This window comes from Puntigrus tetrazona, chromosome 14, assembly GCF_018831695.1.
Source record: "Puntigrus tetrazona isolate hp1 chromosome 14, ASM1883169v1, whole genome shotgun sequence".
In the NCBI taxonomy this organism is placed as follows: Eukaryota; Metazoa; Chordata; class Actinopteri; order Cypriniformes; family Cyprinidae; genus Puntigrus; species Puntigrus tetrazona.
Window position 1 is genome coordinate 23,903,103 of NC_056712.1, and position 19,950 is coordinate 23,923,052.

The 19,950-nt window shown below is 36.8% G+C and overlaps 1 protein-coding gene across 1 annotated transcript in view; it reads left to right on the top strand.

The window, feature by feature from the left end:
• Positions 1 to 15,606: 15,606 nt before the first annotated feature.
• The window catches only part of fgfrl1b (fibroblast growth factor receptor like 1b), a 28,067-nt gene continuing 23,723 nt past the window's right edge, over positions 15,607 to 19,950 (top strand). The window contains exons 1-2 of the mRNA XM_043256649.1: positions 15,607 to 15,830; positions 16,024 to 16,113. Of these exons, the coding sequence (XP_043112584.1) occupies positions 16,041 to 16,113 (73 nt within the window). The 5' untranslated portion in view covers positions 15,607 to 15,830; positions 16,024 to 16,040. The remainder of the gene's footprint in view (positions 15,831 to 16,023; positions 16,114 to 19,950) is intronic.

Here is a 19,950-nt window from a genome sequence, read left to right on the forward strand (position 1 = left end):
TTTATTAGAAAAAAAGTAACAACACATTATTTCTGGGAAAATATATAACCAACTGAAAAAAATAACAATTTAATAATGCAATAATCATTGTAAATTTAAATTTTTAAAAAAATAAATAGAGTGTTTTTGATTATTAAAATCTAATGAAACCATTAAAATTAAATGCAGAAAAGTAATAAAAACAGAATTTTATATTTTATCAAATAAATAAATAAATAAAAATTAATCCGAGAAATATATATATGTATATATATTACATAGTACTTTAATATTTTAATTTTTGCTTACATTTTAAGAAATTGCTGTTAAATTGCATAATTTTCATGCAGTTTAATAGATTAATAAAATGTAACCATAAAAATGGAGCACAGAAAAATTTTAATGGAAAACAGACAGACAAAAATCAAATGGATTTCATAGGGCCCTAAACTTTTTCTTCAAAAACTATTTCTTCGTTCAAATGCTCTTTTAAATGCATTTTTTCTAGATACATATTTTTAATAAATGTTTGTTTGATTTACATAAATCCTATAGCCTTGTGAATAAATACAAAAAGACAGAGTTTCACATCTGATATGCCTTACACTCATTCTCTCACTGAAACACCTATGTTATTGGAAAGTACTTTTTTAAAGATGTGGCAGAAGCATTTTTGTGATGACAGATGTTGTGTCAGTATGAATGTAGAAATGAGGTTTATAAGATGCCAACGATGCAATAACAATGCTTCTGCATTGTTTTGTTTTTTTATTATTATTATTTTGCTTATCTTACAACAAAATCAAGACCTCTCCTTTTAAGAACCAAAATTAAATATTTTTGATGGCAAAAAGGAACTTTTTGCAGTCCTGTTGTGCTAGCTGGCAAGAAAACTGTGTTGTTCTACTGTCCCTGCTAAAAGACAAAAAAAAACAATAGAAGCCATCACAGAAATTGAAATGGTTTCCATTAAAATACCACTATAAACCATTAGCTTTTTCCAGTAAAACCATTACAAAATTCCCTTTTGTAGTGTGTTCCAATAGGATATAACGCCCCACCAATAGAATCGATCACATACCAATTATAATTTCCATTAAACCCAATACAATTCCCATTATAACCATTAAATCCATTACATTTCGTATTGTGTTTCGGGCACGGATTTATTGTTTTTTTTTTTTTTTCAGCAGGGGTGACTTGGAGATGAATTTTTATTCTGCTGTGCTTTTTGACAGTTAGTTTCACAGTTGAACAATGTAGTTATGTGAGCAAGGTTAATGCGGATCAACCCTGTCAGCTGCTAATGCAGAAAAATCGCTGTCTGTTTTTGGAATATTGATTCTCCTCACTGTCTCTCGGTGATTACCGCTCATCACGCTTGGTGGCTGTCTTTACAAGTACACTCCCGCCGAGCCTGGCAGGTGACATTTGAATATTTCTATAACGTGCGTGCGAGGAAACAAACAGCAGCGCTTTTTGTGTGATAGACGATAGAGATACATTCTGGATTACAGCAAGCTGGCTGTTTGCTGGATAAACATATCTCCTGAGTGTCTGCTAGCACGTTGGCTAATTAGCTGCTAGTTGGTTTGGTGGATAGCGCACTTGAGCCCTCGTTATATGGGTTGCGGTTTCAGATCTTCTCGCGCAGAGGTCTTTTACATATATTTGACCTCCGTGCGAGAATATGTAAATCCGTTGCTGGCAGAAATCGGCTCTGTGCTGATGGCGTGGCTAAAGTTTGGCTCGGGAGTAAGCGTTCTTTGATGTTAACAAACTGTAAGCAGTCTCCCAAGGTCATTTGAGGGATATTTTGTCCCACGAGCGCATTTATGGTCTAATTAGGTGTTGTTGTTTTTGTTTTTCTTTCTGACAGTCATCAGCAAGAAAACGTTTAGGAGGCGGCAGCCGTGAAAGCCGCGCTCGCTGACTACCTAGAGACATGAAGGGGCTGACGATGAGGCATTTTATCTTTTAACATTACTTGCAAGGCTTTTTTAGAATATAAAGCATAATCATTTTACTTTGATTGTACACCAGGGTAGTCATTACTGTGGCCCCCTGAGAAAGAATGTAAGAACATAACCAGACAGCGGCTGGATCAAAACCATTCACACATCAAAAAAAAAAAAAAAAAATAAATAATGAAAATAAATTAAATAATGAAAATAGATTGAATTTCAAAGAAATATATTCGAAAATAAGAGGCGAGAGTGACACATGCATGGATATATAAAACAATGAGGTTGGGCTGTGCGTGCAGATTGTCCGGTGAAAACGTAGCAAACAAAACAACAGAAAGGTGCGTTAGTCTTCTCTTTCTGTTAAATAAAAGGGGTTTTGAAGTTTGGTTGGGCTAAATTGGTTGAAGAAGAATGAAAGCAGTCTTTATGGGTGCTATCAAACAAAGCGATCTTATTTATGTTCACAGATATTTATAGAAGCGTATACATTAAGATAGATGCACTGTTACTTGAAACTGTTTTAAATAAAGAATCTCGCGTTACATGATAAATTAAACATGAAATGCGTAGAAAGACTAAATTGTTATTTTCCAATGATCTTTGTTTTATTTACAGCTCTAAAAATGTACAGCACCTGTGTCTTGACAGCAACTAAAATGCAAATTCTTGTATGAAAGAGCATTTTAGAAACGCGTGTGGGTCTTACTTTATTAATTTAAAAGAATATAACTGAATTAGGCTAAAGCCATGCTATTTAAAACATTTGATAATATAACGGTATAATGGTTTCATGATTGTGATCATTGTAAGACGCACAGATCTATTAATGTTAATGTTATGGCAACAGTGTTTTACAGCTTGCGCTTTTTGTCATTTTTTAGTAATGAAATGAAGCAATAAATATTTTTATAAATTAATTTGCCACTGAAGAAGTCTTTATATCATTTACTCGTGAAATTATGTTTATTAGCAATGATAATAAAGGTATTATATAAGGCTACCCAGACACTTTAGTTTGTGCATCTTTAAAAACTGTATGTGATTAAAATGATTTTCATCAGTATGATGAAACTGTTGGTGTCTGTGTCTATTTAAACTTAGAGAAAAAAATGTAGCTATACTTTACATATGAATACCTACAAATAAGCATGAGAACGTCCTGATACAAAACACTGATTGCTTAATTTGTACAGAAATCACATCGTAGCAACATGTACACGCGTACACAACATATGCACATCAGTACTCAAATGTATCCGCCACACATATTCAAAATGATTGAGTACTCATATGCACATCACAACAAAGGAGTGTCTCTGAATTGATTAAGGGCTCACCAGCGTGAAATAAGAGATTAATTTGGTTTTGAGATGAAAATCACGGTTACCATAATTATGGCAGAGTGAGTAATGGAGTGTGTTGTGATTGGGAATTGCTCCACAGCTGCAGAGTACCTGCCAGGTCTCTGAATACTGTCAAATCAACCTAAAAACCACAACACACATTATTGCTGCAATTATGAAGTACAATCACTATTATACATCAAATTATTCATGAATGCCTAAATGGGAGGACATGTCCATCATGTTCTTATTGGGTCTTTTCTTATAGACACTTGGTAGCTGAAGTAGTCTGTCAAAATTAATGTGAAAAAAAATTAAGTGTGAAGATTTATTCTGCACTTTATATTGAAGTATTCCAGGTTTAATACATATTAAAATCAATCAACAGCATTTGTGGCTTTATGTTGATTACTTTGACAAGTCCATTGTTTAAAAAAAAAAAAATGGAAGCATGTAATTTACTTATGTTAAAACTTGTGTGTTACTTTTAGTTTTTTGTTGTTTTTTAGTTATATTTTCTTTGTAATGAAGTTGGGGAAGTTTAGTTAACTCATACTGATCTGGACTATTACTTTAAGCCATATCTCATAGATGTTATAGTTCCTCCAGACCACAGATTCTATCCAATCTATAAAACAGTCACTCAAAATTTACTCTTAAATCTTAAAATTGATGCAAAACATCAAAGAGTTCCAGAACTTTAACTCAAGGCATTACTTCTTCCAATCCTAGACCTCCTAGAGTTAAAAAGTTAAGTTCTGCCCTAATCTAAAACCAGCTGAATACTTCATTAGGTTTCATATTAGGAGAATTGGGTTTGTTCATCTCATTCCAGAGCTCCAAGGAGTAAAACTAACTTTGGTCTATACAGAAATCAGTGTTTGATTGCTAACAGTACAAATGAGCCAATGTGACCTTTTCGTAAGTCAGAAGCAATGAATGACAAACACTTGACAAAGCGACACTCAACCACCGTTGGGGAACAAGCCTGATGAAGGGGAAGGAATCTGATTTATAATTTGATTAGAGAGACTTATTCATCAAAAAAAAAAGACTTTTATCTTGCCATTTTCCCAGAAAAATTGATCGTCATTAAGATAACTGGAATAGAGAGTAAATCATTTCAATCAAATATAGATTTAGGTCATTTGAGGTGAAACGGTGTGCGCGATATGGTTCGCTAAGTTAGTTTGTGGTGTGTGTGTGTGTGTGTGTGTGTGTGTGTGCATGAGATGGCACACACATACAAGAGCATATGTGTGTTATGCATAGAGAGTTCAGGTGCTGAGCAGAGGAGATGAGGTCACATTGTCCCAATCTAACAGCCATCAGCCTAATGTGCTATGAGACATCATTAAAAACCCATCCTAGAGGCTGTCAATCATACCACTAACGTGAACACGAAGAGGAGAGAGAGAGAGAGAGAGAGAGAGAGAGAGAGAGAGGTTTAAGAAAAGAGAGAAGCTTAGGGAATAGAAAAGAGAAAAGGAAAGCAGTTTCTGAAGGTTAGTCTCCTCCCCTTCACTTCCTGAGAAATGATAGTGTGATGGCTTATGGCTTGAGTGGGCTGATCATCAGTCCATGTGAAAGGCTTAAGCTACCATCAAAGAAACAGACCCTCTTAGTTAGTTCTGATCGCTCCATATTCACACAACCCCACAGCTTTTGTTCAAGCCTTTAGAAAAATGTACTGTAGTGATAGCATGGATAATCAGTGATGTATTAAATAGGAATGATACCATGATACATGTTTTAGAATGATTAGTACTAGAGTTTTGTATTCGTATTCTATATATTAAGCTTACTAACAGAATTTAAATTTTCAGATAGAAATAGCAGTTATTATTAAATAGTGCATATAAAAATAGTAATTATTATATAAATATAAAAAAATGTCATTATTTACTTACCTGCATGTCCTTTCAAACATGTGTGCATCAACACAAAAGAAGATTTTGAAGAATGTTGATAACCAAACTGTAACTGAAAAGTATTTTTTTTTTCATCTTTGGGAATGAAAAGTTTTTTTTATCCACACAGTAGATGGAACCAAAATTGTTTAGTTCCTAGCATTCTTCAAATTGTCTTCATTTGTGCTCCACGGTAAAAGGAAAGTCATACAGGATTGGAATGCCATGAGGGTGAATAAATATGAGAGAATTTTCCTTTTTTGGTTGGACTATCCCTTTGTGCTGTCACAATAAAGAAACGAAAATGGTAGGTTGTCTGTTTTTGTCAAAAGTGTAGCGACTGATGAAGTCCCTTACAAGGGAAGTCTCTCGGCGGCCATATTTGCAACACCTTCAGGCAGCTCAAGCAAGAGAAATCCTGTTTAAATAAATGAGCAAATCCTGAAATCTGAATTCATATCACCATAATATGTAATTGCATATTACAAATCAGCAACAAATGTTGTTTCTTATGCTTAAATAGCGTTTAAAAAAAGGTCATTTTTCAGGCTAGACCGGCCAATGCACATCACAGTTACAGCTTGCAGGTTTCTATGGGAACCAGAGCTTCTAATCATTAGTCATTGAGTTTGAAGTCATGGCATCAATGCATTAGAATCTAATGCATTGATGCCATGACTTCAAACTCAAAGCAACAAATTCGCACAATGTTGAACGTGCATGTCAGACGAGTGTAAGAAATTACTTGTTAGTGACACCTGCTGGTCAAAATGTTGTGAATGCAACAAAAATAAGTTGAAAATAGTAGCTCCCAAATATTGCAAAAAAGTAATTTACAGGTCACATGACTAATGTAAAAAGGCATGTAATCATTCATCAATGTATTATAAACTCCAAGAAACACTTAATACGTGGTATTTCTCGATTATAATGGGATTTCCCTGCCATTAATGCTTGAACAGTTTAAACTCCGCACGTCTGCAGAGCAGTGTGGCTCTGATATGGACACTGAAGCTAACTGGCTCCTTTGTATAAATATATCTCAAATCTGCCAAATCAAAATTCGTTAAGATTTAGTTGCATAACATTGGTAAATAGAAATGCCATGATTTCGCTATACTTTTTTTTATCAACATTGATCAATAAAATTTATCAAATCTGTAATGGAAATGCAGCTAATGGCACTCAATGTAATTTACAAAATCTGTTAAATATGAAGGGTCTGAGTAATTGGCGCTCTTTCATTGTTATGTTAGTGCTTGTTTTGTGTGATCCTTGGCAGGGCTGCGAAAACTTGGGCAATTGGGAAAAAAAAAAACCTAATAAAACTGTTCAAAATACAAATACAAAATATTTGTAAAGGTAATGTCTGAGGCTCTTGTTAATGTATACGTTTTGTGCTCTGCTGAAGATGCTTTGGGAAACATGTTGTAGAGCTTAAGTACTATAAAAGTCTTAATAATATTCTGCTTAATGGATTTGAAAACCGAGACAGCACTGACGGTATTGACATTGTCACTGTATAAATGTTCTCCAACACCTCCATTGCCAGCCGTGTTTGTACTCTATACCCATGCGTACCCCTTCTCTGACATTGTGGACTATTCGGTTAGTTTGTAAAAGACTTGAGGGAATAAAGGGCTTCCAAAACTTAGTTTTACGTTGTGCATTGTGAATGTCAAAAGGTCATGTTTTGTTTATTTGTTGGCTGTTTTTGTATGATTCCTCCATTGCGCTTTCTAAAGGTGGTCCTTAATACAAGTTTTGCTCCCTGTCGTTAAAGTTTATCTGCAGCGTAATAAGATTTATTGAGTGTGTTACATGTGCGTATGTGTGTAAGTGTGTGTCTGTTATAAGCTGATATTGGTCTCATTTCAGCATGGCTGCTAGGAGATGTCCACACTGTCACCTGTGAATCCCATTAACTTCTTATCATTCAGTGATTAATGTTTGCTTTCAGGCAATACAGGGATTTTGATATCCGCGTTATCCGCTAAATCACACAATATGTTGACATCGTCTTTGACATTCTAATAAACAAAGCAATTACATCTCTGTCAATCTATGTATTGCTTATGATGGCATCCAAAATGGTGATCAGGTCTGCTCTCGCACTCAAACTGGCATATTGTAAAGAAGTTTAGAAGTATTTTGTGCAGTGCAGATGCGTGTGCGTGAGGCAGAGAAGGATGGAGAGACGGAGACCCTCAGCCATGGACTTTCTGGCATTTTAAAGGTCAACAATGACATCATTGATTAGTATCGTCTGGGGAGCGAGATGCTCCAAGGCAAAGACGAGAAAATCTATGACGAATACTTGCGCAATGAAAGGCAGAGAATTTACATCATGTACTGAGCACTCACTTCTAAACCTATTACTGTCAATGCAGATGGATGTGCAAACACTAAACATGAGTGGGATTAGCTACTGTTACGTTTTAACTGGCGAGGCGGAGAAGAGGGCTATAATTAGAATGACAATTCCATGAATCACATAGAAATGCTTAGACATAGGAATTCGTTAAACAAGCGATGCAAATTAGCAGGCCATAATTAGATGTTTGTCAGACTAACTGACAGATCTGGCGTTTAAGACACCTGATATTGTACACTACGTGTTAGATACTAAACGTTACCCCTACTCCATTTTTAACAGGCATGAGATATTGAATGGATTGGGAGGAATGAAGCCTGGCAAAGAGTGCAATGATGTTATCAGTTGTGGTGCTATATGGGACAGTAAAATGTGTTTTAGAACAACTTTGTGCGCTTGTGGAGAGCTTGAAACATTCCGGAAGGTTTCTTAACTGATTCGCGGACTGGAGAGATCGTTCCTGTGGACAACAAATGATGTTTATTGCATATATACCCTGTAATTTGAGTGGTTAATGGAAGAAAACGCAAGCTAATAGATTTTTGTTTACTACGGACCAAACGTGTAATTGCTTTAAAATGGAAAGATATAAGACCTTCATCTACTTTGTGGGTTAAAGAAACTGCAATCTTGCAATCTTGCTTTGGAAAAGTTAATATACAGTTAAAGGGAAAATAGAGTTTTGCAAAATTGAACTCCTGTTTATAATTTAGAACCACTTAGATTTGACATTCAAGATAATTTGTTACTATTTCACTATTGTATGGCTGAAAATTAAGGTGGTGGTGTTGATGCCTAAAATGGTGAAGTTAAATGGAGATTGTTTTTGAAGAAAACAAAGTAGTAGTGAAAAATTAATTCCAGAAGATTCCAAAAATAATAAAATGACAACAAATCTAGTAACTCTAACCGAGACTATTTGTCTAATAGCATCTCTTGGTATGATAATACTGTTATTCCAATCATTATTGAAGTGTCAGCGTCTGAAACTTTTTTGTTAATGTGTGCTGCCTTACTTTTAGCCAGAGGAGCACAATAAAAACAGAAGCAAAGGCTTTTCACCAAGGACTAGTAAAATATAACTTTTATTGGGTCTACTTACAGAAAGAACCATTACAACTGTATAACTTTCAAACTGTCTGGGGCTGAGTGTGTGTTCACTGTACTCTTAAACTAATTGAATTTTCTCTGTGGACGATATAGAGCGCCTGAGAAACACAGACGAAAAGGGAATCTAACTGCTGGAGAAAAAAGAAAGAGCTTTTCAGGCATATCTCACTGCACCATACAGATATATACTGCACAGTTCAGTCATGTCTTTCTCTCTCTCTCGCTCGCTCGCTCACTCTCTCTCTCTCACACACTCACACACACACACACACACACAGTTTTTCTCTGTCTCTCTCTCTCTCTCTCTTTCCGCAGGGTAAATTTAATTTTTGGAATGGAGGGGTGTGAGAATAGGCCATGCGAGCGGATAGGGTGATGTCGGGTGAAATGATGCAGAGCGGAAAGGCAGAATGGGATGGGAATTACAGCCGGACTTGGTAATGGGAAGCCTGGAAACAGACCAAGTTAATAAAGCCACCGGCACTCTGGCCCGAGCTCGAGAGTGATTCAGGCAAACTGCCCAATCCAGTCATTAAGCTGATGATACAAATGAGAAGCGAAAAAAGGAGTGTGCTCGTGCGTGTACGTGATTGTGTATCCCTGCGTTTGTGTGTGTGTTTTAGAGAGACACTGCGCAGCAGACTGATTGGTGCCTCTTCAGCGTGAAGAAGAATAGTCTTGATTTTGACTCCTGTCCTTGTCTTTAGCTTGTGCATCTCGTGATTAAAAGCAATTACACTCTTGAATGTGCTGCCCAACAACATACACAGTATCAAAGTGTTAATGTCATAAATCTCACTCTTCCAGTTTTAGGAATCTCACTCAGGAATTGTGTCAGTTAATGGATTAAAAACATGTCAAAATTAGACATTTTAATACAATATGTTGATTTTTTTGTTAATAGCGTGCTAACTTTTTTAACAGCGGAACAGTCTGAGGGGCATTGTCATGAGGCACCTGTGGTGTGTTTTTAGATGAGACCGTTTTATCTGATACATGTACGCAAACGGGCATCCAGCTGATGATTTTATGCACTGGGGATTTGTGCTCAGTATGGCTGTTTGACATTTAGTAGATGCTTTTTATCCAAAGCATTTTAATGCAAGGACGGTCCCTTTGGAGCAGCCTGGGGTTAAGTGGGCTCATCGGTGAAAGGGGAGCTCAGCAACTCTTCATGTGACCTTTAGGTTACTAGCTCAGATCTTTAACCACTACAGTACACTGCCTCGTAACAGAAGCCTTTTTGCCCCCAAAACATTGTATTGATTCCCTTCCCCGTGGCTGTTTTGTTCACCGCATGCAATTGTACGCGGATGCATTCAGACATGGTAAATAAAGCTTTCTCTTTTCATATTTAGCACACTATAATTGTGTGTGTATCTTTGTAGGTAGGTGTTTGTTTGTTCCTAGGAATGATTATATGGCTCTGATCCCAAATAATTTCCTGTTGTGAGCCTGAGTCTGTCAGGCAGACTGATGGTAACCCAATTAAGTTTCTTTTACATGTTTAATTTAGTTTCTTTGTCTCAGCAGTTGCCTGTCTGTTTATTTTTCATTTTGATAGACTTTAACATACAGCATCTACAGACTGCTTAAGGAACTTGCTGTCAATTAGATGTATAGAATTTAGTTGTTTGACAGTACCACCAACAAGTTAGTCAAATTTATTCTTTTTTTTCTTCTTCTTTTTTTCACATAGCATTGTTAAAGTTAAACTTTGTATTATGTTGCTCTTTGTGTCTGCATAGTATTTCTTAAAGCTTCACTAGCTCCTAAAAGGGCCTATTTTTCTCTTTCTTTGAATCTACAATGCCGTTCAGAGAAAGTTTTCACTCTATTTAAACCAAAAATTGAAGACGTTAAATTAAACGTTTTGTTATGTGTATTTATCTGTGAATGCTAGAAACTTTATACCTTGAAGTGGAATCAACAGATAACTAATGATCTTCTACTCGGTGCATAAGAAATGTTCAAAGGGCAAGCAACACAATGTGCGTTTCTTACATCTCCTTTTATTTCACCCTGAGCTCTTTGAGGTATGCAAACCTGGTCTCTACTAGACATCCAAGTGATGGCTAGATCTTGCTTCCAAAGTCACAGTCATTTGGCTCCCAGAAGCTACCAGGAGTGCATGAGTTTGGCCAGAGTTTTGCTTCATGTTTGGTATATTGCTTCAAGCTGCAAAGAGCAACATTGGTTCATTGAAAAAACATGCTTCTACCTACATTTTTGCAAAAATCTAGAGAACGGACCTACGGAAAACATGAAATTCACTGCCGAAATGTTATACTTATCCACACTTTTTATGATTATAGGGGCAGATCATTCATAACCAATTTAATATGGTGTTAATGTGGTAACCATAGTGCATAATTTCTAACCAATGTTGCTGTTTGTATAAACAGCTGGATGCTTATGGCTTTTCTGACATGTAAACTTGCTCAGAAGCTCACCTGATGCAGCACTGCAGCACATGTTACAAGTTACAAGTTGCTAAAAGAGCTTGAAGACTTGTAGATGCATACTAAAAGGGTGTGGATACTTTCTTCAGAAATTCTTCATGTTTGCTGTTAACAGTACAGGTTAGGTTTTGGGTATGGTTTAGAGTAGGTGTTATGTTATTTTTAGGCTTTTTTTAGGAACATTCATAGGGCATTTCATTTCTAAATGATATGTACAAAAACCGATAATAAAACGTCGCCAGATTCATATTTGTCTTTTTTGAATGAAACTGAAATCAGTTTTTAGTGATGCTTACTGGAAAAATTCTCTTTGAAAGTCATGAAAACTGCAAGAAGCAACAAAATGTAATTTTACAGAAAAAGCGTCCACAAACATATGTTTCCTAAAAATCTGGGATGGCAGGCAGATGTGTAACGTAGATGGGTCTTTTGCTTTGTTTTCAGTCTCACATGACAAGAACTTAAGAGTTTAGACCAAGAGATAGCTCCACATTTCATTGTACATGACCAACAATTTATGGTTCAGTCATTCATATCTCTCTTTTCTCTTCATAATAAATGGCTTGAGGTAAAAAAAAAAAAAAGTTCATTCTGTATTTGAGATTTACAAAACTATTAATTTAGAGGATCTCAGGCGTTTTGTTCGGTGAGTCTCTGTGCACTGTGTTTCTGCCTTAGAACATACTGGTGTAAATGCCCAACTGTGCACATAGTGTATGCAGCCCCGAAAAAGCTTTACAAGACTCCCGAAACCTCAACGCAAAGCTCCACATGGACCAACAGTGCCATCTACTGGTGGGATCTGCTGCACTATGTCTTTTGATTGTTATTTTGTGGTTTTACTTCTGTTGTCTTTTTATAAAAGATATTTGTTTTGTGTGTGTGTGTGTTCTTTAATTCAGCTCAGTCTTATTTGTGTTTTTCTCTGTATATCCATGTAAAGCCAAGTAGTGGAACATTGTCTGGTACTGAATAAATGAATGATACATTGGAAAAAGGCACAATCTTCATGCCCAGAGAAGGGAAAAAGACAAGAGGACCTTTTTTAAACTTTTTCAAACAAGTGATTGCATATATTGAACATAGATCAAATCCTTAAATCCTTGAGGTTTAAGATGATCAAAAGTTGACAAATTAATTATTACAGAAAAAAAACTGTAATTTTAACACACCGAATTGCAACATTTCTATCTTCACCTCTCACCGCTGTGCGTGTTCAGACGGCCCTCGTCACATTAAAGCAATCAGAACAAGCACTTGAAATTTGCCAAATGCTACACTTAGTCCCATTATACAAACCAGCCATAATGAGTTTTCATAATGGAAGTGTCAACTGGAAGAAAAAAGTAAAATGGCCCAGTTGAGTTATGCCAGCTATCAGGTCAAGCGCATGAAAGCTCTTGAGTTTATAATCACAGCTCTGACTCCTGCTGCATGGATTCATGCATATTTGTGTATTTGTTGAGTGTTCTCTCTCTTTTTTTAATCAGGATTGTGTATGCATGAACGATGGAGCAAGAATGCAAAGGGAAGAGATACATCAAACAAGGGGACACATGGAAGTTGAACTTAAGGACAGTGTTTAAACGTGAGTGAAAAACCTTCTTCAGAAACTGGTAAAAATAAGTGGTTCAGAAGTTGAAAGGCAAAATGGAAGGCTTATCAGCCAGCGACTCTCAACATGAGGTAGATCATTGTTACAAGGGAAGGTAGGGTGTATATGGAGGACACAGGAGGGGGTTTGTTGAGGTTGAGAGTAAAGCTCTGTAAAGTTCAGATTTGCCTTTTCCTCTATCTTCCTTCTACTTTCTGAGGGACAGATAGAGACACCTGTCACCTGTGAACCCAGCATGCGAAGCTAAGACTATCTAAACTGTGAGAGTGGTTCTCGTCTGCCAGAAGTCACTCATACGCCACTGTATTTTTCTGAATTCTGCATTACTTATCGCTTAGTTATTGTTTGAGCCTTCAGAAATCATTGTTAAATGTTAATTTGCTGCTCAACATTTCTTGTTATTATCATGATCAAAAAAGGTTGTGCTGCTTAATACCTTTTCTTCAGGCTTCAGTGGTATGATTATTTGAAATGATCTTTCTTAATATAACTTGATAAATGACACAAAAAGTTTAAATGATAATATATATATATATATATATATATATATATATATATATATATATATATATATATATATATATATATATGTATATATGTCAAAAAAAGTCAACATTTTATGTTTACATGATGAACAGTGTATAGATTAGAGCATTTTCTGTCTGTCTGGACTTCGCTTTTAAACATGCACAGACACACACTGCCGAGATTTCAATCTTCAAGTCTCTCTTATCTGCGCTTCAAATATCTTAACCTGATTTACCCTGCATTCCCTCTCTTCCTTAGTGGCTCAAACGGAGATATGCGATGCTTAGATGTTTTTCACGCCTTTTTCTCTCTTTTTATTTATTTATTTTTACAAATAAACGCTTCATCGTGGGAGACAACATTTCAAAACATCTCATGCCATCAATCAGTTGTGCACTTTTAAATGGGGCAGCAGCTCCTGTCGCACTCACTGCCAAGGCTGCTCATTCTCCACATTACAAAACGTTGGCTCACCTAGCCCACTTAGAAAGATGCCTTTGTCTGATGATTTTCAGCTGCTGTGAGCTAAGCTTCTCTCAGGTGGTCTTGGTGGGAGCACTGTCAATATTTACCAAGCCTGTGACAATTTGGATCAGTCTGCAATCAAACCTAAGGTTTTAAATGCCTTCAAACTGCTCAAATTATTGTGTTCGTTTGATAGTTTTGACATTTTCCTTTCAGTGTGTCTCTGCGATGTATTGCCACAGAGTTTCATGTCAGGAGAGCAGACAGTTCCTTTCAGCCTGTGTCTAGTCAGCCTTGTGCGAATTCTGTTACTGAAACACCTCTGAAAAGCAGTTTAAACACCATTGTAACAACACCAGACAATAGAAGATAGTGTGTGTGTGTGTGTGTGTGTGTGTGTGTGTGTGTGTGTGTGTGTGTGTGTGTGTGTGTGTGTGTGTGTGCGCGTGTGTGTGTGTTTGTAAAGTGCTGAGCCATGCAAGCACTTGCTGAGAGTCGTAAAACTCCAAATGCAACTTTTGGGTGATCCAAAAAGCAAGAGGAGAAAGCTGCATGAGACCAGAGAGGAAATGAGCCAGACTCTCCTATGGCTACAAAGCACTGTTAAATCACCTCCCACCATCAGACTACAGAGTGGGTGGATGCTGAGGACATCTTCATCCCAGATATCTGAGCAGGACTGCCAGGGGGCCACGGGGGTGGTGGGAGACCTGTGTGAGGTTTCTCATCCAGCGCCAGATCGCTCTGGGAATCTGCATCGTGTGGATGGGAAGGAGGAGAGGAAACCGTAAGCCCCCCCCCAGGAGCTTCTTCACACCACAGAATCTCATTTCTGATTCATGAAGAGGTTGCAGTGACATCGAATTGCACAGCTACTGAGATAGAAGTGGAGCAAACCAGTTGAACATGACAGCCACAGTTGGTGTCGTACCATAAAAAGGCATTTGTGAAAATCAAAACTGCAGTCAAAACACCTTGTCTGGTGGAATCGGATCAAAAGGATAGTTCACCTAATGGTCATTAACTCAACCGTCATGCTGTTCCCAACCTTTGTGTTTTACTTCTGGGAAACATAAAAGAAGACATTTTTGCCTGTACACTGGAAGTCAGAAGTCACCAAAACTGCTTGGTTGCATTGTTCTTCAAAATATCTTCTTTGGCGTTCATAAAGATGTGGAAAGACGTGAGGAGATAATAATCACTGAACTTTCATTTCATGGAATTTGTTTTATTATTCCCCCTTTTAAAAAAAAAGCTAATTTAGAAAGCAATTTTGTTCTTAGGTTGAAACATTAAAATACATTTATTCTTATTCTTATTATTATTGTTGTTGTAATCTAAGCTCTTGGGGGTGCTATAGGAATAGGAAATGTATTTTGATGAGACGGTAGTGTTAATGGAGATGAGACTTCACGCATACTTAGACTACCATCTAGTGGAGGAGAGGTGCAATAAAATAGAAACCCTGTCTATGCCTACTTTGACATGCTTGAGAAATGTACGAAGAAACAACTAAACGTTTTTTTTATTATTATTATTATTATTATTTATTTATTCATTAATTTTATCACACACACACCATGGTTTAAATAAATATCAAAAATATAAAATGAGTTGAATTCATATTAGAGGTAAATGTTTTACTTCATCATTAAAATGCCAGTCATTTTAACTATCTGGTAGAAAGAAACTGCATATTTCGACACCGCTAACCGTGTTGTAGTTTTTCCTCATTTTGTTTAGACTCTAAACTTTAGAGGCACGCTCGGACCCTACACAGGTGCGCGTGCAGGGGGCGCTCGTGTTCAATCTGTGCCGGTCTCCAGCTGTTGACTTGGAGCAGCGCTGCTGTGATTCACAGCTGTAGATCTTCAGTTCTCTCCACGGTCAGGGATGCTGACGGGTCATGTCAAGAGAAGAGGCGAGTGGAACCTAAGTAACGTTACTGACTTTGTTCTTCTCCTGGACAGAATACAAAAAAAAAAAAAAAAATCTGAAGACTGTTCGAGAGCGTTCGTCTCCATCCCTCTATTAGAAACCGATTAACTCACAATAATAAATCGCCATCGGCGGACATGTAAGTACTTAATACCTCGACACTACTTTCATCAGGCTCTATTTGCGCCGCATTTACTTTGCAAACTTACGCCTAAACGCGACGCGACTAACGAGCTCGCGAGGAAAGCCGTTGTGTTTTAGTTCGTCGCGTCGCGGTTTACAGGCTGTGTCGTGTAAAACTCCATCGTTATGATTCTTATGGTTCCTTTTAGTTGCGGGTCATCATAAAATGTTTCCAGAGAGAGGAAGCTTGACTTTTCTCACTGTGGTTTTGATCGTGGCGTTATCATGTGAAGCGAGAGGTGAGTCATGTTGTCTATCTTTTCTTCATTCATTAGGACATAATTAGAGAACATTTCCTTTGTCGATAAAGGCATAAGTAGCGGTCTAAGGCTAATTTTACTCTGGGCTCATTTATCTTTTAGAGGATCGTTATTTGCTTTCATCGCTTTAACCTCTTGAACTTTTGCTCTTTCTCACTTTTTAAACGGAGAATTTCGAGGTGTCCAAATATTAGCACAAGTAAATAGGCATCGATAAAATCACAGAATTTTTCAGTATTTTTGTAAAAACTTGCACTAGCCCATACAACTGATTTTAATTAAAATAACTGAATGTATTATTTTAATACATTTAAGTAATAGTCTAGTGATAAATTCAAATTTTTTCAAAATATTTGAAGTTAAAACTGAGTTAAATCGCGTAGAAATTATTAGTGATGTATGGATATTATAATTAGCGTTATAACTGATTAAATCAAAGGTGTTGTTATAGCATTAAAAAAATATTTGCTAAAATGTTTGGTATAAGGTCAAGACATTAAAAAATGACCTCTTGCTGCTCAATTTGTTTATTGACTACTTCGAGCACATCAGGGAATAGTCCGGCCGTGTTTACTGACCCAGCAGACTAACCGCAGACACACATAAAGCCATTCTTTTGAAGTCTCACATCTATATCTGCACTGTGGTGTCTCAGACCAAACAAGAGGTCCCTGTGCCTTGAACTGTAACAGAAATTTAGAGGTACATAATTCAGTGTTCCCTGCCAAGTTGAAACGAAATTTACATAAATCAAAGTCTAACTAATGACACCTACTGTGCTGGAGATTGTGTATCGGAGAGTTGAGTCAGAAAGGTGTGGACCTTCTCCACATGTGCCATCACCCTGCTGTGAGCCCAAAGGACATTTTACATTTTACTAGGAAATAAATGAATGTTTTTGCAAGAAAAGGCCATTTTTGTGCGTTGCGCAATATTTAAGCTCATCTTTTGTTATCGCTGACTAAAATGCCTTTAAAATTTCTGCTTTGACTCATACTTGGATGCCAGACCTGTTTATCTTTTATGGTGGCTTAGCCATTTACGGTCTCATTTATGTCAATATTATCTGAAACAACATTATTTGGTCTGGCATAATAAATGTGGATGAGTTAACTGTGGTATTTACTCTGTTAAAGGTGATTACTATTATTGCGCCCGTAAGAATGCCAGGTTAACCCACAAGTCAGAGCCTGACCTCTACTAAGTAAACAATCCATTGTCTTCTCTGTTTATTGGTCCATTTGTTGACTCTGTCTCTCATTGTGTGCTATGAGCACTTCTTGAGGGGGGGTTCTCAGTCCGTGTTGTACTTGGATTGCTCTTTCTTTTTCCTTATCAGCCAATCTTGGTATTCTGGCCCCAGTTTTCCCACTATCTGTGTATAAAAAATAAATAAAGGAGAGAGGAGCGAGATATTTGACATTTGAGTAAACCGCATTTCAGGAGTAGCTGAATGAGGAGTATGTCAGCGGATTTGCTAAAACAGTGGCATTCTTCAAGCTGTAATATTCAGTAAACAATTAGTAAATGTTTCGGGAAACCCTTTGTGCTTTAATAGATTTTTTTCAGACACCGCTGCACTTGGTTAATTTAAGAGGGTTCATTGTTGGGTGAAGAGACTATTATGTTGTGGAGAAACACAATACGGAGCTTAAGGCAAGACAGTTACTGGATGTGTTTCCAATGACATTTTGGCACTGTGTGTCAAGATCATTAGTGTGACAAACACTTGTTTCCCTAGAATTCTGGAGGAGCATAGCAATGATTTCATTGTAGAGAGAAAGAGAGAAAAAGTAGCTTGAGCAGAGCAGGTCTTTCCAGATTATATTTATTTTTCAGTACTGCTTTATTTGCCAGTACATGTTTTACTGAGAAGTTAGATTTTAAGCAGGTGTATCTCTGCTTTCACAATCATAATATTCAAGAAAACTGACATTAAGAAGTAAAACCTTAAAGAAGCACAGCCTAAGCGCAAGTTTGCGTAAGATAAAGTGCAAAAATTAAGATGCAGTTTGCCATTGATCATAAACATTGTCTTTTTCAGTGTTGCAACTTGCAACAGTTCAGTTATGGCTTTGTTTGGAATAATTTCCATAAGTGGAGCCACTGTATCTAAAAGTTACTCAACATTAACTTACTGTTTATAAAAACAATGTCACACTAGAGTTCTCAAATAACTATAACGGCTAGTTGTAATATGACATTTTCATATTAGTAGCAACTAAGGCTTGACATTTACTCTTTTATTCACCAGTCATTGTAATTTTTTTACTGGCCTCTATTTTGTTGTTTAGAAATTACATTTTAAATGATTGAATTTGACTACCGCATACTAAAATTTACTTTTTGCAGGTTATTTATTTATAAGTAAAGGGTGGTTTTCCTAACCATATTAAATGTGCACGTCATTTTTCTTATCAAATTCTTATTTTAGTGTTCTGTTATTTACATTAAAATCAGTTATTTAATCTATTAATATGAAATGTTGTGGGAGTGCAACAGCAGGCTATTTTTAAGTATGAAAGTAAACCACTAGGTGGTGGAAGTACGTGATTATCTCAACGTGTGAGTCATTGAGTCATTCATTCAAATGATTCATTTAGATGGCTGGTTCATTCAGGAATGAAACAAGTGCCTGGCTGCATGCTAAATTGAATACTCTCTTGACTAGGTATTTTCTGATTAAGTTATTACTTCCTGACCAAAAAGAGTATGCTATATAATATGACTGTGTGTAGTATGACTGTAATCTGCTTGACCATTTTGTTATTGTCTCATAATCTACCACCGCCAGTTACATCCCATCATTGCAATTGCACCCCCCCCATTATCATTAAATACACACTTCAGAATCATGTCAGAAGTTGTAGGTCATGGATAATTTTCCTACTCTTTTCTAAAATACAGTTTTTCTACCTTTATAACCGTTTTTGCATTCAGCTCCTGTTTTTATAAATGAAATTTGAACCATTGAAGCGGTTCATTCAAAAATGCTGAATCATTCAGTAACTAAACATCACTGTGTGTTACTCAGAGAAGCATGACCGCTTTGCTGCGGTCTTTGTTTGGAACTGTTTTTGTTAACCAAACTGTACCAAAACATACGCATAGGTCAATTAACATTTACTACTCTTTTGAAATCTTGCATAAAATCAGTGTAACATTCGCGGTCAACCTGCCAAATTGGCTAACGGGAGGGACTGTTACACGCCGCTGCTAAAATCAACCCACATCAGGCGGGTGTCAGTGTCAGCATTTTTTGAAATAGCAACTGCAGACCATGACTCAATGATGTCAGGCGCACAAGTGTTTTTTGAAAGACTGTTTAGTTGTTCCTTACTTGTTTGTCTTTTTGTAACAGCATCCTGGTTGAGTTCTCCTAATAAAGCCTGTTGAATAGCGGTTTGACTTAATTATTAGTATTTATTCGCATAATTCATAGATTTAATACAGTGCAAAATATATAGCTTTTGGTTATTTCGATTTTGCTGTCGTTATCCAACTAAAATGCAAAAACGCTTATGGAATAGTTCAAGCTGGGGTAAGTACACTAGTGCAGGCTGCTTGCCTCATTGGTTTCTATGGACAGCTCAGATTGGCATGACACTCCTCCAGCAATCCTTACACACACAAACACAGCAGTCGGCTCAGACAAAGTGTGAACACAGCGGTTTGAGAAAGGCTCTTGCATCCCTGTTCTCTCGTGCGGTCAGATATTTCCTGTTTCTCACTAACGTTCCTGCTGGTGGAAAGGAGCTGACCGCTTTCTCCCAAGAAAAGGTTCGGGGTTCCTGTGGCACGGCGCCTGGCTGTTAT